The 25,249-nt window shown below is 43.2% G+C and overlaps 1 protein-coding gene across 2 annotated transcripts in view; it reads left to right on the top strand.

Annotated features, from left to right (window-relative positions):
* Positions 1-1,541, top strand: part of CCDC112 (coiled-coil domain containing 112) — a 46,460-nt gene extending 44,919 nt beyond the window's left edge. For both annotated transcript variants that reach the window (XM_082253622.1, XM_082253621.1), the window contains one exon: positions 1,398-1,541. In XM_082253622.1, the coding sequence (XP_082109748.1) occupies positions 1,398-1,428 (31 nt within the window). In that variant the 3' untranslated portion in view covers positions 1,429-1,541. The remainder of the gene's footprint in view (positions 1-1,397) is intronic.
* The last annotated feature ends 23,708 nt before the right edge of the window (positions 1,542-25,249 follow it).

Raw genomic sequence — 25,249 nt, 5'->3', positions numbered from 1 at the left:
CATCACTTCTATCCGTACCTTCTTAGCACATTTGTATCTGGCAACCCCAATTGGCTCCCAGTGCCTCTTTCTCTTCCAGTCTGCTGGGAATGCAGGAGGCTGCTATCAAGTCAAATTTAGGTACTTTTCACTAGCAGTATTTAAAAGAAATGCATGCTAATTTTAACTACAGAGCTATATTTAAGTGGTTGCAATCCTCACATATACCCAGTGAAGTGACTGGCCTCAGGTGATACACAGAAATGAAACAGATCCTCCTACATAAGTTGTACCTGTTTATCTGAATTCTTCTCTTTGCATCCCTTCAAAGTCCATAATTTATAAAGTGTGTCTGAGCTATCAGAAAAAAGAGGGTGGAAAGCTGAATTTACACTCTGCAGAGTTCAGTGAGGAGAGCGCTGCAAACTGATTGGAGAGATGGAACACACACACCAACACACAGAGCTGAGGCTGCCAATCTGCTAGCGCTACCTCCCCTGTCACCATTTTTCTTATTGTGAGAAAAACTTGTCAGATGTGATTCATGCTGATAGCAGAGGAACGAAGTAGCAGACAGAAATGACACTTAGTGCTCTTAATTGAGACAAGTACACACTAAAGAGGGATATGCTTTGGTTAGGTTTCATGTCTGAAGTTTCTAACCACTTTAATGTATCTCTTTTATATCTGCCTGGAGTCGACATTTAAGAATTCCATGTAAGGGCTGTGGGAAATGGTAAAGTGCAGCAGGTCTGAAGTAAAATTTGCACTCTTCTGTATGTCTGTGAAGGTTCTCATTTTTCCAGGTTGTGATTTATCTGGTAGTCGTTAGTCACATGTAACTGAACTAACACATTTCTTAGCTTTTCCCAGGCACTTCTTCAGTTCAGCATTACAGAACAAGTCCAGTTGAATGTGACTAACTACTAGATATTTGAAATCTAATGCTGTAGGAGATTGGTAGCATAAATTACTAATCTTAATGCTGTATAATTTATATTGAATTCACTATAATGGAGAATAATTCTGCAGCACTGTACAGAGTACATAGATCATTCACATAAGATCCTCAAGCAGCAAACAGGACAATCTTCCTAGAAAAGGCAAACGGATATGCACAGCATGATTGAAGCTACATTATCCTACCAGTTTTGTAAGGAAGAAAGTCAGAATACTTGGATGAAACCCTGCTACCAATGGAGAGAACATTCCAAGTCCATAAAGATAATGTTTCTGCTGTGAATGAAATCCTAACACTGCAAAGCAGAAGTTCTTATCTCTTACCTACTAGGCTGCCTTGGTGACAACTTAATGATGAGTAAACTGTGTTATAACAGCAAATGCTTAGATGGTGACATACAATTAATTCACATGTTGATGATTATTATTAGTAACTATACTTTCTGTATTTTTTTCAGGGCTGTCCCATCATGGAGGCAAGGCTTATAGTTAGAACTGTGCCTAACTTTTAATAATGTTCAATATATGACTGTTTTAAGCACCAGAAGACCACAGTGCAGAGAAATTCATGAACGCCACCAATCCCAGCCCTGATGTTGATGCAAATGAATGGACTTTTGTTGACTGCATTTGTAAGTGACTTGTTTGTGAACTCTCTGCCTCTGTGCTTTCACCAGGCCAGTTGAAACTACTTTACTAAGTCTCCATTCACACTTGTATGACTCCAAAGTCGCACAACTTATGGAGTGCAACTTTAACATCCCATTCACACTTATACTTGGACATCAAAGTTGCATGACAAGTCATACCCCATGTTTTTCAAAGATAACTATTCATACAGTTAGGTCCATATATATTTGGACACAGGTAAAATTTTCACACTTTTAGCCCTGTATGCCACCAGAAGAAAAATACAATTCAATCCAAATTAATTTGAAGTGCAGACTTTCAGCTTTAATTCAAGAGGTTGAACATCAATATCAAGTGGAAATTCTAGGAACTGAAACCATTTTATACACAGTCCCCCCATTTTCAGGGGCTCAAATGTAATTCGACAAATGAATATAATCCTAAATAATTTTTTTTTTTAGAATCCTTTACTGGCAATGACTGCCTGAAGTCTGGAACCCATGGACATTACCAAAGACTGGGTTTCCTCCTTTCTGATGCTTTTCCAGGCTCTAACTGCAGCTGTCTTCAGTTGTTCCTTGTGTGTGGGTCTTTCTGCCTTTAGTTTTGCCTTCAGCAAGTGAAATGCATGCTCAATTGGGTTGAGATCAGGTGATTGACTCGGCTATTGTAGAATATTTCCCTTTTTTTCTTCAAAAGCTCCTGGGTTGCTTTTGCAGTGTGTTTTGGACCATTATCTATTTGTACTGTGAAGTCCAATCCAATCAACTTTGCTGCATTTGGCTGAATCTGGGCTGACCGTATATCTCTAAGCACTGCAGAATTCAACCCGCTGCTTCTGTCACATCATCAATAAACACCAATGACCCAGTGCCACTGGAAGCCATCCATGCCCATGCCATCACACTGCCTCCACCATGTTTTACAGATGACGTTGTGTGCTTTGAATCATGAACTGTTACAAGCCTTCTCCACACTTCTTTCTTCCCGTCATTCTGGTACAGATTATTCTTAGTTTCATTCATCCAAAGAATGCTTTTCCAGAATGGGTCTCGCTTTTTTAGATGTTTTTTGGCAAAGTCAAATCTGGCTTTTCTTTTCTTCAGGCATATGAATGGTTTGCACCTTGTGGTGAACTCTGTATTTGCTCTCCTGAAGTATTCTCTTGATTGTAGACTTTGACAATGATACGCCCACCTCCTGAAGAGTGTCCTTTACTTATCTGGATGTTGTGAATGGGTTTTTTTTTTTTTTACCATAGAGAGAATTCTGCGGCATGTTTGATTTGCATGGACAGCTCCTTTGAACGCATGATATAGATTCACACCAATAGATTAGACCACATTTAGAATCAACTCAATCAGACCTTTTACCTGCTTAATTGATAAAGAAATAACGAAGGAGTAGCCCACAACTGGCCATGAAACAGCTTTTGATTCAATTGTCCAATTACTTTTGGTCCCTTGAAAAAGGGGGGGATAGCTATTTTTAAGAGCTGTAATTTCTAAACCCTTCCTCCGATTTGGATGTACATACTCTCAAATTAAACCTGAGCGTGTGCAATTTTCAGCGCATTTCCATTATATAACTATAGCTTGAATATGCTGCGTAAAAACCTGACAAAAAAAATTGTGCCTGTGTCCAAATATATATGGACCTAACTGTATATGTGCGATGTAAAGTTGCAGCAACTTCATAGCTCATGCACTACTTTGGTTCGACTTTCATGCAACTTAAGGGCCATACAAGTTACATGAAAGTCATACTTAAATGTTTTACATGCAAGAGTGATGCAATAGTGGGTCTGAATTTGAAGAGGGACAGCAAGTCACATCCAAGTCACACCCATCCACAGTTGAGTGACTTTGGAGTCATACAAGTGTGAAAGAAGACTTCTATCTAAAGGAAAACTCCACCCAAGGGTCTAGGGTGCAGAAGATGAAGACATATGTTACTTAGACCTTTGCTGAGATTCACCTACCAGAAGATCTTTGGCCTGCCGAGCTTGTTTAGAATATGTCCAAGCAGTCCTCTCTAGACTTAAAAAGGAAAATCTTCTAATGTGCACTTAAAAGGGAGAGAAAATATGCAGTGAAAGCACATAGAGGGAGACTTGCAAATTTCAATAATAGAGGTAACATGTATTTGTAAATAATCTTTGTCTTGATGTTTCCCCCCAAACCTTTGCAGGGAGTACTCCCAGCCACCAGCAACTGAACGTAGTGACTTATTACTGCTTTTAAGTCCGTATTAAATACAAAAGCAAATGTTTATTATATTGCAGATTACCAATTCTTAGATATGATGGCTGCATTCATTTTCTGTTTTAGGCTTTATTTCCTTTATCTTTATCTGATGATCCAGCCAGTAAGTGTGTTGTGTGTGGTTTTTTTTTTTTTTTTAAAAGAACAAGCTTTCTTCCAGATGCATAAGTTTTACAGTTATGAGATAAACCATTTAACACTGTCAGTGGTGCTTACATTGATCAGCTTTTATTTATGTAAACATTTATTCTAAAGATTCTTCACAGAGCCTATTTTACACCTACTAGGATGCACCAGCTTAATCCTAACATTCCTTCAACGTGTTGGAGACGCGATAGCGCTGAAGGGAACTTCTTTCACATTTTCTGGACATGTCCTGCCATCCAGCTGTTTTGAAATAATGTGATTGACATCTTTAAGGACATTGCACAGGTCCCTTTTTCTCCATCCCTGCAAGCTTGTCTGTTGTGTCTGGTCGAACGTCTTGCCAATACTACTGCTGGCAAGATACTGATGGGCCTTCTACTCTTTTATGCCAGAAAGGTGATCACGCTTCACCGGAAATAACCCTTGGCCCCCACAGTTACTTTCTGGAAACATCTTGTGAACTCACAGCTTCCACTGGACAAAGTCACCTATGCCAATAAGAGCTGCATCAAGAAATATGACAAAATCTGTTAAAAAATGGCTGGGGCATAACATAACAGCATAACTTTTGTTGATTTTGGGTTTGAACTAGTGGAAAGGGGGGACGTGACCTTGGTATTAATGCTTATATCCTCATAAGATAAGGGGATCTGCCACTTTTGCACTACTTACTCTGTTTTGGCTAAGTGCAGGAGGCAGTATGCACTTATGTATCACCTAGTACATCTTCCTGGTTTGGCTTTGATTTTGTTGAGTATGTTTGTTTTTGTTTGACTTGTGCTAAAAACAAATATAAATGATAAAAAAAAAAAAAAATGATCCTAAAGGGGCAAAACCCCCCCCCAGCTGTAACCAAATATAATGTGTTAGCTGGAGTTTGGCTTCAGTTTGATAGTGTATTTAAATCAGCTGGTACATTTAGCACCCTCGCCCCAGACTGACAGTACTGCTGTCTGCTGTGCCCCCAAGCTCATATATCCAGAGTGCGGGCACTCTAAAAACAGGAGGTGTGTTACTGGCCAGATCACCAGGTAAAAACAGAGGGGAAAAAAGCATTAAAAAAAAAAAAAAAATGAATGCAGCCGCCACATCTAATGATTGGTAAGCTGCAATAAATGACATAGACCTGGTGTGGCCCATGACAACATTTTGGCAGAAGGCAGGATTACAGGTCCTTTTGACTCTTCTTCCCTCCTCCTTTTGCCAACTTAAGACTTTCTACTTTATGGGTGATGCCAAAAAAGGGACCCATTCCTACCGGCACATACATAATTTTCTTTTCCCTTTGGAGAATCCCTTAACGACCACATTGATGAAGACCTTTCCTGGGTCTCTTATGCTTGTTTTGATTCACGGTTGATCAAAATTAGAGTGTTAGGTGCTAACGCCCTATTAGCCAAATACAACATTAAATAAGCTTCTGGACTCTTACCAATTCATCCTAGTTGTTTTCCTTTCAATTGTAAATTTTATATTGAACACTGCCTGCCCATGGACTGCTTGCTCCCTGTCTGGTTTTTATTTTTAAGCTTTCTGTTTTATTGAGTGGGTTGCCATTCAAGAGTCAGGTTCTTCCTTTTTAATTCACTATCTGGGTGATTTGGGTTCAGCAAATTATCCTCAATCCCTTTCTTTGTATGCACACCTTTTTTTAACCACTTCCTTACCGCTGGACGTCATATGATGTGCTGGGTTTTGAGTGGGGATATCTGAATGATGCCTGCAGCTGCAGATATAATTTTTTTTCAATGGTGATTCCCTGCACCATAAGAATAATCATAGCGGCTGTTCAGCTGCTTGATCGTTCTTACAGGCGGCGGGCAGGGACACCCCCCCCCTCCGCCGCCCTCCGGTGCTTCTACCCGCTCGCCCGTGCGATCGGCGAGCCGGAGAAGGAATAGGCCGCCGGCGGAAGTGTCACCAGGCGTGACGTGATGATGTCAGGCCCAGCCTGGCAGTTTTCAATACCACTGATCTCGGCTCAATAGCCAAGATCGTTTTTTTTTTTTTTCCAGGCTTTCTAGCCTGTAGGACAGATCTGAGGTCCCATTGATCCAAGATCTCCCCATAAAGAGGATCTTTCATTAACCATTCAAATTACAAGTGATGTTTACATTCCTTGTAATAGGAATAAAAGTGATAAAAAAAAAAAAAATTAAAGGCAAAGTGTAAAAAAAAAATTTAAAGTGCCCCCGTCCCCGTGTGCTTGCACACGGAAGCGAACGTATGCGTCGTCATGGCCACATATGTAAACAGCTTTCAATCAATACACGTGAGGCATCGCCGTGAACGTTAGAGCAAGAGCAACAATTCTAGCCCAAGACCTCCACTGTAACTCTAAACTGGTAACCTGTAAATAAATTTAAAAACGTTGCCTATAGAGATTTTTAGGTACCGAAGTTTGGTGTCATTCCACGAGTGTGCACAATTTTAAAGCGTGACTTGTTAGGTGTCTATTTACTCGGCGTAACATCATCTTTCACACTATACCTAAAAATTGGGCTGCCTTTAGTGTTTTGTTTTTTTAATTCATAAAACAGTTTTTGTTTCCACAAAAAACGCATTTTAAAAATGTATGCGCAAATAACCGTGTGACATAAAAAAGTTGCAATGACCGCTGTTTTTTTCCCTAGGGTCTCTGCTAAAAAATATATATAATATTTGAGGGTTCCGAGTAATTTTCTAGCAAAAAAATTATGATTTTTACACGTAGGAGCGGAGTGCCAGAAATCGCACGGTATGGAAGTGGTTAATGTGTGTGACGTTTTTGGCATTCCTTTTGGCTCCAGAAAAAACAGTGTTGCCAACCACATGTCTTGACCTCCTAGTCATTACCATTGACACAGTTCAAATGTAATTTAGACTCCCCATTAAAAACTTGAGCAAATTTAATTCACTCCTTTTGTCTTTTATCCAAACAAAAAAGGTGATATGAATAGAGATGCAATAACTGCCCGTCTATTAGCATTAGCTATTACATGTTACAGCCAATATTTACCCACTTGTCTACTGGGCACTTATACCCCCTTCCTGCCGAAGCCAATTTTCAGCTTTCAGCGCTATCGCACTTTGAAGGACAATTGCACCTGATCATGCAACATTATACCTGAACAAAATTTGTATCACACAGAGATTTATTTTGGTGGTATTTAATCACCGTTGGGTTTTTTTTTTTTTTTTTGCAAAAACAAAAAAGGACCAAGTATTTTTTTTTCCTTCACTGATGTGCGCTGATGAGGCTGCACTGATGGGCACTGATAGGTGGCACTGATGAGCTCTGATAGACGGCAATGAAGGGCACTGGAAGGGGGCACTAAAGGGCACCACTGATGATGAGTCACTGATAGGTGGCACTGGTGGGCATGGATAGGTGGCACTGATATGTTACATGAGTGGGGATATCTGAATGATGCCTGCAGCTGCAGATATCATTTTTTTCAATGGTGATTCCCTGCACCATAAGAATAATCATAGCGGCTGTTCAGCTGCTTGATCGTTCTTACAGGCGGCGGGCGGGGACACCCCCCTCCGCACTCCGGGCGATCGGCGAGCCGGAGAAGGAATAGGCCGCCGGCGGAAGTGTCACCATAGAGACTGCGAGGACCAGATGGTCCCTGGACCATGACTCTCGGAGGCCCAGGCGTGACGTGATGATGTCAGGCCCAGCCTGGCAGTTTTCAATACCACTGATCTCGGCTCAATAGCCAAGATCGTTTTTTTTTTTTTTTCTCCAGGCTTTCTAGCCTGTAGGACAGATCTGAGGTCCCATTGATCCAAGATCTGATAGATGGCAATGAAGGGCACTGGAAGGGGGCACTAAAGGGCACCACTGATGATGAGTCACTGATAGGTGGCACTGGTGGGCATGGATAGGTGGCACTGATATGTTACATGTTATGTTATGTTACAACCAAAAACATAAACTTATTTTATTGGGATTTATTATAATAGACCAACACAAAGTGGCATATAATTGTAAATGATAAATTGTTTTTAGTAAGTATGGCGTGCATTTGTATTCAGCCCCCTTTACTTTGATACCCCTAACTAAAATCTAGTGGAACCAATTCCCTTCAGAAATCATCTAATTCAGCCCTCAAATTTTCCACTCGCCTGCTCGCATTTTGCGAGTGGAAAATGATTTAGGGCAAGTGTGGGGCTGCTCCGGGAGCCGCTCAGGGGAAGAGAGAGGAGAGGAAGAGGAAAGCCGGCCAGCTGACTGACTGGATAATCACAGAGCACGGATCATCCTACTGTAACAGCTTTAATTGTAATTGCCGGGCGCTTGCCGACACACACAGTCCCCCCTCCTAGCCTGGCTTCTTTGATAGACAGGACACCTGACCAACCAGGACGTGTGATGTCTATCAAATGAGCCGGGTAGGAGGCGGGACTGTCTGTGTCGGCGAGCACCCGGCAATTACAATTAAAGCTGTTACAGTGGGATAACCCATGCTCTGTCCTTATCCGGCCAGCTTTCCTCTTCCTCACTTATTGAATGCGGCCAAAAGCCTGATACTGAGACTCTGGCGATCGCCAGACGTTCCAAGTATGAGGGATTGGGCTGTAAAGGTGGAATGGGTGAGATCCATGGAGGAAATGTTTGCAGCAGAGGATTCCCTCTGGAAATATTTCAATTTCTGGGGGATTGGCTGAATTTAAAAAAATCCAAGGGATAGATGAAGATGCTTGGTGTTTGAGATTAACAACTGAGACAGTTTTAGGAGCAGAAATACCTGGGCCTGGGAGAACAGGGTCAGGACTAGGAGACATGACCTAAAAGATAAAGTGAGCCTGGTAGGGAATCAGGAAGGAGGAGGATAGAACAGGAGGGGACTTGGCTTTTCCAGGGCAGGGTTAGGTTAAAAAAAAAAAATATCCCAAGCTTTGAACATCTCATGGAGCACTGTTCAATCCATCATTCGAAAATTAAGAGTATGACACAACTGTAAACCTACCAAGACATGGCCGTCGACCTAAACTGATAGGCCGGGCAAGGAGAGCATTAATCAGAGAAGCAGCCAAGAGGCCCATGGTACCTCTGGAGGAGCTGCAGAGATATACAGCTTAGGTGAGAGAATCTGTCCACAGAATAACTATTAGTCGTGTAATTCACACATCTGGCCTTTTATAGAAGAGTGGCAAGAAGAAAGCCATTGTTAAAAGAAAGCCATAATAAATCCCATATGCAGTTGCGAGAAGCCATGTGGGGGACACAGCAGACATGTGGAAGAAGGTGCTCTGGTCAGATGAGACCAAAATTGATTTTTTGGACCTAAAAGCAAGCAAAACCCTTTGTGTTGCAGAAAACTAACACTGCACATCACCCTGAAGATACCATCCCCACCGTGAAACACATTGTGGCGGAGAGTAAAAATAATCCCAAACAAATTCTAAAATATAACAGTAAAAAAGCGAGGTCGGAACACATAGACCCCCAGAAAGGATGAGGAAAGGAAGATGGCTACAGATGACAAGAAGGCAGCTGTACTAAATGCTTTCTTCTCCTCAGTATTCACACAGTAAAAGGAGGAGTATAACAACCGGGATTGTATTGTTAGTAACACATCACAGGATCTACCCTTGTGGCTAACAGAGGCCGAAGTCAAGAAAGGATTAGAGAAGCTTAACATAAATAAATCTCCAGGACCAGATGGCTTATACCCGAGAGTCCATAAAGAACTCATTCATGTTATAGCCAGACCGCTATTCCTTTTTTTTATGAACAGCATACTGACGTGGTACCAATATTTAAAAAAGGGCAGGGATATATTGCTGGAAACTACAGGCCTGTCAGTCTAACATCGGTAGTATGTAAACTATTTGAGGGGATGATAAGGGACCATATCCAAGAATTTGCTGATGAAAACAGTATCATTAGCAGTAATCAGCATGGGTTTACGAAAGGTCGCTCTTGCCAAATCAACCTATTAACATTCTATGAGGAAGTGAGCTTCCATCTGGACAGGGGTAGGCCGGTGGATGTGGTGTATCTGGATTTTGCAAAAGCATTTGATACTGTCCCCCCCCCCCCCCCCCCACAAATGCTTAATCTGCAAATTGAGGTTGTGGGTATAGACCATAGGGTTTGTTCTTGGATAGAAAAATGGCTGAGGGGGCGAGTTCAAAGGGTGGTGATAAATAATATGTACTCAGAATGGTCTAGAATGGTTATTGGGGTACCCCAAGGCTCTGTCCTGGAACCAAATCTGTTTAATTTATTTATAAATGATATAGAGGGTGGGATAAATAGCTTAATCTCTGTGTTTGCTGACACAAAAATATATGTAGGGCAATAACATCACAGCAGGATATATAAACTTTGCAAGAGGACCTGATTAAATTTATAGAGTGGGCTACTAGATGGCAAATTAAGTTTATTTTTGGTAAATGTAAGTTTATGCACTTGGGGGGTAAAAATATTAAACAAAAGTTACTTATTAGGGGGAGAACCCCTAGGTAATTCCGGGATGGAGAAAGAACTGGGGGTCCTAGTAGAAGACAGACGAAGCAATAGCATGCACTGTCAACCTGCAGCTACCAAGGCCAGAAGATTATTAGCATGCATTTAAAAAGGGAATTTACTCCAGAGATAAAAACGATAATCCTGCCACTTTATAAAACTCTGGCTCGGCTGCATCTGGAGGATTCCCTCCAGTACTGGTCCCCAATCCTCAAAGGATGTGCTGAACCTAGGAAGAGCCCAGAGAAGGGCAACTAAATTAATTTGGGGACTGGAGGACCTTACCTATGAGGAACGACTATAAGTGCTAAATTTATTCTGCCTGGAAAACAGACACTTGAGAGGAGATATGATAGCAATATACAAGTAGATATCTCAATGGTGATCCCAACGTAAGTATGAAACTTTTCAGTGTCAGAGAGTGTAAAAGGACACGGGACCACACGATGAGACTGGAAGATAAGCGGTTTAACCTTAAGCTGCGTAGGGGGTTTTTCACTGTCAGCGTGGTATAGATGTGGAACTCTCTTCCACAATCAGTGGTATCAGCAGGAAGTATGGAGAGTTTTAAAAGACTCTTGGGCATACATTTTAGCGAAAACAATATATGGGGATATGGGAAATGATTTTCTACATGCGCACACACACACACACCAACACAAGTTGAACTGGATGGACTGTCGTCTTTATTCAAACTTACCAACTATGTAACTATGTCTGTGAATGTCAAAGTTTTACAATGTCTCATGGGACGTGTAGTTCCGCAACAGCTGGAGGGACGTCGTTTGGAGATCCCCGAGCGGCTATTAAGTTGGTTACTTTATTATTAAAATGTATTATTTGTTACATCTAAGAGTCGGTTTTATTTTTTTTTTTTGTATATGTTTTTTTGTTTTGTTTTGAGTGTAAATTGTATTCTTTTAAACCAATTCTAAAGGTCGCGGCCAATTTTTATCCAACAATAGTTGTTTATTTTATGCATTTGTTTGGTTTATGTTATGCTGTCCACAATCCCGTGAAAAACTACAACTTGTGACAAATAATTCAAACGACAGAAAGACAGGAACATGGAATCCAAGTTAGAATAAAATTAACTGATTTTTTTAACAAAAATTTATAGCACACTTACAGTTGAAATCTGCTAGATCAGCGTGGGAAGCAGAGGGCACCAGGACAGACACATAACCAGGCTAAGCTGAAACAGCGGCAACTCCCGATCTAAAAGCTAGCATACAGGGACCTTGCGCTGACAGATATCAAAAGAAGCGTCAATGGACAGTGTCCTCAGCCCCTAGGCCTTGTGGTAACCTCTATGTGGAGGGCAAAGGGGGCGGTAACATTGACAAGGACAACTTCTTTTCTCTCGTGGTAATGCCACGAGGCAACAGCTAGTATGTAAGGATGCTGTCCATTGGAACTTCAGAGCAAGATCCCTGTATGCCAGCATTAAATCAGGAGTTGCTGCTGCTTCACCTTAGCCTGGTTATGTGTCTGTCCTGGTACCCTCTGCTTCCCACGCTGATCTACCAGACTTTAACTGTAAGTTTGCTATAAATTTTGGGTAATAAATCAGTTGCTTTTATTCTAACTTGGATGCCACACTTTTGTCTTCCAGTCGTTTAGGCTGTACTGGATCACCCCAGATCCTTTTGTGGAAGCTGCAGGATCCTATTACAACAAAAACAGGCAAATAAGATTGTTGACTGATTTGAGGTCTGTAGTAGTGGGTATAAGAGGGATTTGAAGGGTGCGATGATATGGTTATCAAAAAAACAAACAAAACTTTTTTAAAGTAAAGTTATCCCTTTAAAGAAAATCGGTACTGATGAAATATGAAGGCTGTAATTGCTAAAAATGCTTGTTGCTTGGTTGTCTTGCTAATTCAACGGGGTCTATTAAAGCAAAATTAAATTTATCTTTGCTTCAATGGTCCCATCTGGTGCCTTCTGCTGTGTGCAATTTTTCAACTATCTTCTATGGCTGGTGCAGGATTACATCACTCCTGTTCATGTGCAGGAGTCAGTCATCCCAGCTCGCAGAGACCCTGCCAGCAGTGTAGGCTGACCTGCAGGCGCAGCAAGCAGGCAGGTAGATGTATCTTATTGCAGATGAGACATTACATGTCTCTTTTGTAATGAAAAGCCTGCCTGGTCACTGATTGTGGCAGTGGAACGCTAGTTCTGCTTTAAGTGTCTGATATGCAAATCAAGTCGAAGACAGCCTTAAAAATACTAGTTTTAGAAGGAGGTCAGAAATAACAGCCTTCATATTTTTCTCGGCACAGATTTCCTTCAATGTAAGAATTGTCTTCTTACAACAGCAGACATCTAGTGGCAGCAGAACAGAATGCAAGATTTCTTACAAGGTAATACTTTGTGAGTTCACCCAATACTGTACAGAGTGTAACCTGCCTCAGTATGTCTATAGTAAAATTGTGTTAAGAGCTAGGACTGGGAGCTTTCTGCTCAGATCTTTGTACAGATCGGTGTTATCTTCCACCCAGCAGAGCAAAGTATGGATTTGAATGAGTTACTTAACCATTTGCTCTCCAGAAGATCACCCCCCCCTTTATGACCAAGTTATTTTATGCAATATGGCACTCCGTTATTTTAACTGAAAAGTGCACGATCATGCAATGCTGTACCCAAATAAAATGTATGGGTTATTTTCCCCACAAATTGAGCTTTCTTTTTGTGGTAACTTGTATTTGATCACCACTGCGTTTTTTTTTAACACTATAAACCATAAAAGACCAACAATATTTTAAAAAAAAAAACTATATTTTTTTGCTATAAAACATATCAACATTTTTTTTTTTAAAAAATCTAATTTCTTCATCAATTTAGCCCAATATGTATTCTGCTACATATTTTTGGTAAAAAAAATCCCAATAAGCATATATTGATTGGTTTTAGCGTCTACAAACTATTGGATATAATTTTTTTTTTTAATACTAATAATGGTGGCAATCAGCAACTTATAGCGGGACTGTGATATTGTGGCAGACATGCTGACACTTTGTGGGAACCAGTGACAATGATACAATACAATGATCAATGCTAAAAATATGCACTGTTACTGTACTAATGACACTGGCTGGGAAGGGGTCAAACATCTAGGGCGTTTAAAGGGTTAAATGTGTGCTATGTGAGGTGCTTTTACAAGGGGTGTGATGGATTTAATTCCCTGCTTTACAGGGAAAGAAAATCCATCACTTCCCCCGTCTGGAGAGGACTCTGTCTTGTTTATATAGGCAGAGCTCCATCCTTTGTCTCTCCTTGGCGATCAGTAGGGGTCAGGACTTGCTGATTGGCTTCTGCTGTAATAAATCACAATAGAAGTGGCGAGGCTGCCCTGTAGCAGTAAATCTGCTATAGGGCAGTCGGCAAGTAGATAAAAGTTAGGGGCTAGTTTATTATGTTTTGTTTTATGATTGAGGGAGCCATTCATAGAGCAGCAGTATGTCATACTACAACATTATAAATACATGGAGTTTTTTTATTTTTTTAACAGCACAACAGTGTGTACAAAAACACAAAAAAACTAGAGGAGAGATGCAGGGCACAGTGTGGAATATCACTGTGGAGTATTGTGGTTAACAATATCTGCTATCTATTATAAATGTAGTCCCAAGTGTTCACTTTAACTACTGTTAAAGCCCAACTCTGGGCAAATAAAAACATATCCCTTGCAGCGGGGGGCTGTGCCCACACTGCAGGGGTTAAATGCTCGTTTTTGGTAAGGGGAATAACAAAAGAAACATTTACTTTACTGATACTCCACTGGTCTCACAGTGTCTGCACTCTCATGCTCCACCAGTCTAGGGTCATGACTGTCATGTTTCACATGCTTTGTGATATTCCTTTAAATGTTATATGTATTCTCCTGCCCCTGGTCCCCCCCCCCCAGCTCAATTTATCCTGTATAGATAGCTCCACCCCTTTGTTTATTTTCCCCAGTAATGCATCTCAGCCTCATGTTTCATGGAGTGGATCACATTGTGATCTTTTGACCTATCAGATGTTCATTGTTGTAAGATCCCCACAGTTTATGGATTAAACTTCACAAGATCTTTTGTCGTCTGGATCGAGTCACTTTGTCTGTTAATTCAGCTAAGATTGTGGGTTATCGCTATCTCATCACAACTGTAAGTTACAGAGATCACACTTTCAATGCTTAGACTGGAGAGGCAGAACAGTCAAAAGATTTGTGAAATGTATTTCATAGGATCCTTGCTAGCTCTGGATACACAATGAGATGTTATATGGACACTGGAAATAGCAGCTTACAGACAGTGCAGCCATTACTACACAAGCCTGTATGTGCCTGCAAGCAAATCACAGCATAGCACTCATCAGTGTCAGGACAAGATTACTGCTGTGAATGTTCATACAACTGTGCCATACAAACCGATTATACAGTACACTGCCTCTGTATGCATCAGCACATGGCTTTTTGTCTGTGAAATCTTATAAGAAAGTCAAAGTAAACCTTTCTGCAACTGCTGCCTAGGAAACCTGAGCTCAGGCACAGCAATTCCTACATTTCTCTTCTGCTGGAAGAACTTTACTTTTAACCCTTTCCCTGTTAGCCACAGTGTTTCAAAGCAATATACAATTTGGGGAAAACTCACAACCAGAATCTGAACTCCTCCCAGATCAGGAATTAAACCCTGAACCAAACAAAAGAGAAAAACGCTTAACAAAACAAACCTGGAAAGTGCAAAAAAAAATCTTAAAGCTGACAAGTAAGAATTGCTGTTTAATATCAATGATTTATGATCTAATACTGTTAAATGCATGTCTGCTCTCTCCCAACAATCTCATGAGCCATTACAACTAGAGGGCGCTATCAAGCAATTGAATGTTGTTTATGAGAGTTATCCAAGACTGTGTGTAAAATATACTGAACTCTTAAAGCAGTATGACACCCAAGGGTCATTGGAGGAATTAAAGGGATTTGAGGAGCTCAATCTTGAAAGAGACAATGTAGTGGTGTAAATAAATCAAAGGCAGAAGTGAGCATAACACAGCTCCATGAATCCAGATCTTATTGCTCTACATCTACTAGATGCTCCACAAGATCTTGCAAATCCCTACAATCAAGATCTTCTACACTCAGTCAGCAACTCATAAAAGCCTGTGCAGATGCTGAAGCTTCTAAAATTCAGGCACCTTTTGCCCAAAAGAAATCAGAGATGAAAGCTGATGCTGCGCGCCAGAAAGCAGAGATGGCGTTCGTTTTCCGCCACACATAGCGTTTTGCTTTTAGGCCAAAAAGTTTTGTTTTGGTCTTATCTGACCAGAGCACCTTCTTCCACGTTTCCACCACATTGCTTCTCGCAAACTGCAAACGGGATTCTTATGGCTTTCTTTCAACAATGGCTTTCTTCTTGGCACTCTTCCATAAAGGTCAGATTTGTGGAGTGTAGGACTAATAGTTGTCCTGTGGACAGATTCTCCCACCTGAGCTGTGGATCTCTGCAGCTCCTCTAGAGTTACCATGGGCCTCTTGGCTGCTTCTCTGATTAATGCTCTCCTTGGCCTGTCAGGTTAGGTTTAGGGCCATGTCTTGGTAGGTTTGCAGTTGTGCCATACACTCCATTTTCAGATGATGGATTGAACAGTGTTCCCATGAGATGTTCAGAGCTTGGAATATGTTTTTTTTAACCTAACCCTGCTTTAACCTTCTCCACAACTTTATTCCTGACCTGTCTTATGTGTTCCTTGGCCTTCATGATGCTGTTTGTTCACTCTAACAAACCTCTGAGGGCTTCACAGAACAGCTGTATTTATAATGAGATTAAATTACACACAGGTGGGCTCTTTTTATTAATTAAGTGACTTCTGAAGGCAATTGGTTCCACTAGAATTTAGCTAGGGGTATCAGAGTAAAGGGGGCTGAATAGAAATGCACACCACACTTTTCAGATATTTATTATAATTTTCCTTCCTCTTCACAATTATGTTTCACTTTGTGTTAGTCTATCACATCCTTTTTCAACCAGGGTGCCTTGGCAAAATGCCTAAGCATTGCCCAAAAATTGTATACAAGCCAGCGTATGGATGAAGGCTGCCTTTTAGGTACACAAAACCACAGGTTTTCATTGTGCACCAGTACAACCTGCTAGCTGGCGGCATCTTCATGTTCAATAGCATCATCAGTTGATAAGGAGGATGTCAGGATGCATAGCATCCTTATTTGACCCTCCCTTGCCCCTCTACATCAGCGGTGGGGTGGAATTAGCTGAGAGATGGAGGAAAACTGAAGGAGAGGAGAAATGCTGGCATGCTAGTCAGTACCAGTTTGCAGTGTACTTGCTTTGGAAGAATAAATCGTCTCGACTGAAATAAGGTTGAGAAACACTGCTCTATCACATAAAATCCCAGTAAAATACATTGTTTTTGGTTGTAACATGACACAATGTGGAAAATTTCAAGGGGTCTGAATACTTTTTCAAGGCACTGTATGTGGTGAAGTCATGCTTTAACCCCTTTCCTCAGCTGCAAAGCCAGCCATACAGGGGTAGACACATTCCACAGGTGCAATGCTGTGCATCAGGGTATGACAAAAATTATTCCAACTGTCCACAGTGTTTAACAGTACTGGCTGCCAAACATGACCCATTCAATAACACCTCCTCACTACTTGTCAAACACCCTTTGAAGAGTGATCCACTACAGATTGCTGTTTACGGGGCCATTGCAAGTATAAATGAGCCCTAAAAATTAGATTTTTGTCCTACCATAAAATCCATTTCTCTTATGTTCAATGACGGATACAGCTCCAGAACCTTCTTAACCACTGGGTTATGCTGCCCCCTACAGGAGTAGGACACTAGGCAGGAAAAAGCTTTACCACGCCTATGGGGCAGTCCCAGGGGATATACTCCCACACTCTGCTATAGGCATTCAGTTTTGTTCTAAGCAGTGTCAGAAGAAAAATAACCCAACTCAATAGAGGGGTGGGTGCTGTTGCCGTCAATGAACATCAGAGAAAAGGATTTTACGGTAAGACAAAAATCTGATGTAGCCAGGACCGGACTACCATGTTCTGAAAGTGCAGACTTATCTTTGTTCTTTTGGATTGTCTCTACATCCCTCTAGTGTTGGATCCAGGATTAAATTATGATATCGCAGGGACTGAGAGAACAGCATTGTCTGAACTGTAGTTCTCTGTAAAGTGTTGACTATGCGGCTGGATCATTTAAGAACTATATTTCCCATGAAGATTTTGGGGGACAGTGAAGCATCTTGGGAGAGACTATAAAGGTATACAGAATTATAAATAGATTTAAGGGCTCTTGCTCCTGGGACCTGTCACGTGCACACCGGTCTGCCATGCAGAGAGAGTGAGACAGCAGATTGCGGCCTACTGCACATTGCCTGACCCGCTTGCAGACTTAGCCCCAGCGGAACGGATGTCCATTGCAGCACTGCAGACATCTTTGCAGATAGAGTGGAGTCGGCAGAACACCCTGAGACAGCAGAACGCAGCCATTTTAAGGCCACAGAGGGTGGAAGACTGCATCGCCTGTTCCCCAGGGCCCGCCCTTGGTGTTGGACATCAGGATTTGGTGAGAGGGCACCTGCTCGAGGTTTAGACTGCATTTATCACAGATTCTAATACACTGAATAAGGACACTGGGAAACTGAAGCAACTCCCACATCTCTTAGTATTACAATTAGATACCTTGCATTACTTGTTATACACAAAGTCATTCTGGAAAAAGTTCATTATAAGAGCTCCAACTGCCGGTGAAGATTATAGCAAGGCCTTGCAAGAAAGGGACATTATTGCACAGTTTTTCTTAAAGGGGACACGACTCTGATGCTTAGACTACTATATCTCTCATTAAGATAGAGGTGGTATAGGCCGGTCGGGTTTCTCTTTAGTTTGAGTACTTCTGGGTACATATAATTAAGAGATTTACTAGTATATTCTAAACAATTGTCTTTATTGATATTCTTTGGTGTTAAAACAATTTGTTTATCCTTATTTTCTTGATGTCAGTCCTGCTGAACTCTGGTAGTTTATACAGAGTTTAGCTGACTGATATAATTTTACACCTTTATTTATTGAGTAAAGTTAAAGTTCATTTATATACTCTGTCAGTGTATTACTTAAAAGGTACATGCAATATGTCTGAACCTAGTGTGTCAGGAGGGCTGGGCGGTTCACAGGGTCAAAGCAGTGCAGAAGAACATACACTAAGCAACAACCCTCAAGGGGATAGTGCTACACCAATTTTCTCTTTCGTTCATTGACGGACACAGCTCCAGAATCTTCTTAACCATTGGGACGTCCCAAAGCAGTGTTAAACATGAGGGGAGGGAAAAAACACAGCAGAAAATAATTCACAAAAAAGATAAACCTAGTCAACCAGGTAACATGGAGCTCAACCAGGAACAACTGGAGCTCACCTGAAAACAATACACCCTCAAAGAGGACCAGTCCTCTCAAACAGCAGCCTGCAAAACCCTGCGGCCATAAGCAGCATCCGCAGATGCCAGTACATCCACTTAATAAAATTTTGTGAAAGTGTGCACAAACGACCAGGTGGCGCCCTGCAAACCTCTATCACTGACGCCTGAGTGATGGTAGCAAGCCCGAGAGGCACTAAGCGCCCGCATAGAAAGTGCCTCAATGGAGGAACCTGACCGTTGATGGAAGAGGCCTGCACCACCATCTGTTTGTCCATCTGGAAATGGTCGCACAGACGCGACCAACCCCTGCGAGGTCCATTCGTAAAGACAAACAGGCTGATTTCCTAAAACGACTCGGTTGCCGCAAGGTACACCCTGAGCGCCCGACCCACATCCAGAGAGTGCAAGGCAATCCCCCTAGGATGTTTAGACTTAGGACACAGGGAAGGCAACACAATGTCTTCATTTAGATGGAAACCAGAAACAACCTTAGGAAAGGAAAGACTGACAAGGGCGAAGCCCAGGCGGGATGGTAAATCTTCCTAGGGAATCACTGATTCAGACAACCCCCTATCCTTCAGCACCTGGCTTTCAACAGCCAAGCTGTTAAAGCCAGCGACTATAAAGCAGGATTGAAGATTGGCCCTTGGGCCAATAGATCTTCTCTGAGAGAAAGTCTCCAAGGGGCATCAGCGACCGGCCGTAACAGATTGGTGTACCAAAACAAGCGAGGCCAGTCGGAGCCCCTAGGATGGCCGGATCCCTTCTGCCTCAATCCTTCGCAGAAGACTCTGCAGAGGTTTTAGTGGGGGGAAAGGCGTATATCAAATGATACTGGCCCCAAGGAGCCACCAGTGCATCTGTGGCATTGGCCAGAGGATCCCTAGACCTTGCCTCAATTCTATGTACCTTCCTGTTGAGACGAGAGGCCAACAAGTCCACCTCGGAAGTTCCCCACCAGAGGCACAGCTGAACCTTAGAAAGCCGGCTACCTCCCGAGCTGCCAGTACACTTCTTGTGCCCCCCCTTGGTGACTGACATGTGCCATGGCCGTGGCATTGTCCCATTGAATCCTTACCAGGCACCCCTAAAGTCGGTTTGTCCAATGAGCTAGACAAATATTATTGCCCGAAGAGTCCAGACTCCTTGAGCACAACTGTGCCCAAAACGCCTCCCCACCTGGACAGGCTGGCAACCATGGAGACCACTGTCCAGTATGGGGGAAGGAAGGATTTGCCCTGTCAAAACGCCAGAGAGCATTGCAGAAGTCTCCAGTGGAACTGTGCAAACGGAACCGCCTCAAAGGTAGACATCATCAGGCACAGCACCCGCATGCAAGTCCTGAAAGATGACTGAATGCTGGACAACAGGAGCCAAATTGCATTCTGCAGCTTTTGGAGTTTTTTCCCCTCGAAGAAACACTTTGGCTGAAGCCGTGTCCAGAATCAGACCCAGATAGTCCAACTTGGTGGATGGAACCAGAGCAGATTTTTGGAAGTGCAATTTCCAACTGAACTCCTGCAGAGTCCGTAGGTTGTCCTTTAGAGCAGTCGGAGGCTCTTCTCGCAGAAGAGCGTCCAGGTACCCAGTACCGCAATCCCCCACTGCTGCTACAATGCCAACACTGGGGCCAACACTTTTGTGGATACCCGAGAAGCTGAGGCAAGACCAAAGGGTAATGCCATGAACTGATAATGCTCCTCACCCACGACAAAGCGAAGGAAACACTGATGACCGACATATATTGGAATAAGAAGGTAAGCGTCCTTTGATGTGGGGATGTCACTACCGCACAAATAGACTCCATTCAAAAACTTCAGTACCTGCATAAGTCGGCTTCAGGCAGAAGAGGGTTTATCTGCAGGTCTGGAAGACTCTGCTCTTGGCCTACCAGACCAAGTCCTTCTTGGAACGTCCAGAGGAGGTCCTGACAGACTTAGATTCTTTGTCTTGAGAGACGAGAAGGCCACATATGAGCCGAGAAAAAAAGGGCCCACGTCTGTGACGAGACTCCTTGCCCCTGGCAGCCTGTGGAAGAAGAGTACTCTTTCCCCCCTGTAAGATCCTTAATGATATCATCCATATCATACGTTGAAGGACCACTGCTGTAATGGACAGCCTAGAAACTAAAAGACCGCATCCAGAGAGGCATCACAGACAAACTGCAACCCCTTGACCAACAGGTCCGCCAGCTCTGAAAGAAGCTGTTCCCCCTCCAGATACTGGCGTAAAATCTTGCTCCCTCTGTTAAAATCTGGGACACCAATGCTATGGTGAACACCGGCCTAAGGACTGAACCGGCCACAGTAAACATGTGGTGGACCAAAGTCTCGTCAAAGGGGTCTTTAAAAGCCGGAGTCTCCTCCACCGGATTAGAGTGAATTTATTTATCCTGGAACCTGAGAATCCACCACAGGTGGGACTGTCCACTTTTTTAACAGGGACTCTTCAAATGGATGCTGTCTAGCGAAACGCTTAGACACCAACCTATTGCGTTTTGGTCACTGACTCGCAATAATTTTGTCAAAATAGGCGGGAAAAGGAAATACCTTTGCCGCTTTTGGGGGGCTGTGGGTACCAAAGGGTACCGGCACCTCCGATCCAGCAGCAGCAGCTGCATCCTGCATTTTTAAAGTTGCCCGCACCAATACAATCAGCTGCAGTAGAAGAGGAATCATCCTCACTAACAGAGTACTCGAAGTGCGTGGACGCAGACCCAGTAGAGTCACTACATACTAAGCTCACCCCGAAACATAACAATCAGGGGAGACCGCCGACTGCGATCCCGCAAGGGGACGCCGGCCAAGGGTCCACAAATGGACCACCTATAAAACCCTGCAAAAGACAAGGACGTCACCTTAAGAGCCGACAATAGAGGATTTAATAGAACATAGCCCCCCTTAAAGGTGGGCCACCCCCCCCGTGACCTGGATGGGTAGGCAGGGTACCCCCGCTCACACAATAATGGCGGCAAGACTGCCACTAAAAATGAAGCGTCCCCATGGAGCCACACGGTTCAAGGGAGGTGCCAAGCAGACCGCGGCCTATATTTTTTGTAGGGGCTCAGCCGCAAATAGCACAGATCTTTAGTCCGGCAGATGCCCAAGGGGGAAGTTGGGGGCTTCAGCTAGACCCACTGAGGCCGCCCCTCAACGGCGGCGCCCAACTCAGCCGCATGGCCTAGTAGGCCGCGGCCTAAATTTTGAGGGCACCCCGCCGCCAGGACATGAGCCCCAGAAGATCCGACGACCCTGGGCAACAGAGGGGAAGGCGGATGCCCACACAGGAGGCAGTGGCTTCAGCCACCCTAACACGGACCGCCTCACATAGGTTCTGCCAAGTAGGCCGCAAAGCAGCGTCTATAATTTTAGGGCGGATCTGGCCGCGTGGTAAAACATCCGCTCCCCCAGCCCAACTACCGTACCATCAGAATGAGGGTGCTGTGGGCCAAGAGGCATGCTGCGACTCAGGCCGGGACCACGGCATATGCGCATTCGCAAGACGTTTAACTCGCAGGCCAGCCCCCGTCCAGTGGGGCTATATCACTGCCGACCTAGCGCGGAGCTGAGGCCTGCGCGAGCTCACTGGCCAGACGGGGAAGACCCTAATGATCTAGAATATCCGCTCCGTCGCCCAGTCCAGCAGTTAATTGTAGTTCTCACAGGAACAGAAAATAATAAAAGAGGAAAAACTTCCATTTAAAAAAGGAAAAAATGTTAGGACCAGAGATCCCAGCAAGGAACTAGGTCCTTACTCCTGACTAGGCAGAAAAAAACATAATGCCTATAGCAGAGTGTGGGAGTATATCCCCTGGGACTGCCCCATAGGTGTGGTAAAGATTTTTCCTGCCTAGTGTCCTACTCCTGTAGGGGGCAGCATTACCCAATGGGTAAGACAATTCTGGAGTGTTGTTTTTTTATGTATGCACACAGCCATATAACTGTTCTGTGGGGAATTAAATAGCCCCACACTAAACGGCTATGTGGTATGCAAGACACAGTAGTGAAATGCAAACATCTACAATATTGTTGCACTCCTTGGTAACTTTATTGAAGCATTAAAATCACATCACAGGTTTGACAGGAACATAAAAGGTAACGCATTTTGCGCTAAACTCAGCCCTTACTCAAACCTCATATACACATACATTGCATGAAATATATATAGGGATGATATAAGTGAGAATGGTATGGCAATTGAAGAATTAACCAATAAATCAATTAAAGATGCACTCCCACTACACTAATTAGAGCAATGCTACTTGCCTTCCCATACTAACATGTCATATAACACATAAATCAAAAAACAAAAAATATTTATGCTTAATTATTTTTATAAGCTAATGTTGTAACGCTGTACGTTTGTGCTCACCCTTGCTCTGGATGGATGCCTCTGCTTTCACTCTTTCAAAAACTATTAAAAGAAAAACAAAAAATCACAAACAAAACAAGCCAAACCAATCTCCTGCAACCCATCACCCACCAACGCAGACCCAGCAGCCACTGCTGGATGATTGTGCAGGAGAGCGCAGAGAAGGAGATAGTCAGCCAAAGACACAGTGAGTGGCCAGGGAAGTAAAGTGCCTTGAAAATATATTCATACCCCTTGAAATTTTCCACATTTTGTCATGTTACAACCAAAAACTTAAATGTATTTTAGGTGATAGACCAACATAAAGTGGCACATAATTGTGAAGTGGAAGGAAAATGATAAATGGTTTACAAATAAGTATCTGAAAAGTGTGGCGTACATTTGTATTCAGCCCCCTTTACTCTGATACCTCTAACTAAAATCTAATGAAATCAACTGCCTTCAGAAGGCAACTCATTTGTAAGTAGAGTCTACCTGTGTGTAATTTGATCTCAGTATAAATACAGCTGTTCTGTCAAGCCCTCTGAGGTTTGTTAGAGAACCTTAGTAAACAAACAGCATCATAAAGACCAAGGAACACACCAGACAGGTCAGAGATGTTGTTGTGGAGAACTTTAAAGCAGGGTTAGGTTATCAAAAGAAATATCCCAAACTATTAGTCATGCACTCCACAAATCTGGCCTTTATGGAAGAGAGGTAAAAAGCCATTGTTGGAAGAAAGCCATAAGAAGTCCCATTTGCGAGAAGCCATGTGGAGAACACAGAGAACATGTGGAAGATGGTGCTCTGGTCAGAAGAGACAAAAATGTAACTTTTTGGCCTAAAAGCCAAACACTATGTGTGGCGGAAACCTCAAGGCCCGTACACACGTACCGATCGTCGGCATACAAACGTCGGTGGACGAAGGATCTGCCGATTGTACGCGTGTTAGTATGGTGCCTCCGACAGATGTCTGCGCACAATCCGCGGACAAAAGTCTTTCGTGCAAACATGAAAATATTTGTATGCCGACACCAGAACGGACGATTGTTCGCCTGTCAGTACACAATTCGGCCGACAGACCGCAGATTTGCAAGACTGGGCATGCTCAGAAAATAGAAAACACAGGGAAAGTTAACCATTACATGACATCACTTCTGCAGTCGGCGGACAAAATTCTTGTGCTGTCCTTGTGCTGTCTTTGCACTTTTCAGCAGACACCGACATCCCGGGGAGAAAAGAGGAACATTTGTAAGCCGACCATCGGTACGTGTGTACGGGGCTTAACACTGCATATCACCATCCCCACATGAAACATGGTGGCAGCATCATGTTGTAGGGATTCTTTTTTTTCCAGCAGGGACAGGGAAGCTGGTTAGAGTCGATGGGAAGATGGATGGAGCCAAATATAGGGCAATCTTAGAAGAAAACCTGTTAGAGCCTGCAAAAGACTTGAGACTGGGGTGGAGGTTCACCTTCCAGCAGGACAACGACCCTAAACATACAGCCAAAGCTACAATGGAATGGTTAACCACTTGCCGACCGCCCACAGTATATTTACTGCAGCTGTCAGCCCCTCACAGGCAAAGCGACTTAGTACTAAGTCGCTAGCCTGTGAGGCTCTAGGGGGCGAGCGTGCATTGCCGGAGGCACGCTCCCGCCCCCGCTCGTTCACGGACCCCCCCCCCCCCCGCGCGTGTGACCGGTGGACCCGATATCCGCCGGTAACTCGCGATCGTCGGGTGGAGAGGGAGAAAGGCAGGCGGCTAATGTAAACAAAGCCACCTGTCATTCTCCCCTCTGTAAGAACAAAGATCATACGGTCCTGCTATGCAGGATCGTATATCTCTGTTGTTACACAAACAGCCACATCCCTTCACAGTTAGAATCACGCCCCTAGGGACACACTTAACCCCTCCTTCTCCAATAAAGTTAACCCCTTCCCTGCCAGTGTCATTTTTACAGTAACAGTGCATATGTATTGCACTGATTACTGTAATAATGTCACTGGTAACCCCAAAAGTGTCAAA

This window comes from Pelophylax lessonae, assembly GCF_965119305.1.
Source record: "Pelophylax lessonae genome assembly, chromosome: 1".
Classification (NCBI taxonomy): Eukaryota; Metazoa; Chordata; class Amphibia; order Anura; family Ranidae; genus Pelophylax; species Pelophylax lessonae.
This window is presented reverse-complemented; position numbering and strand designations above follow the sequence as displayed.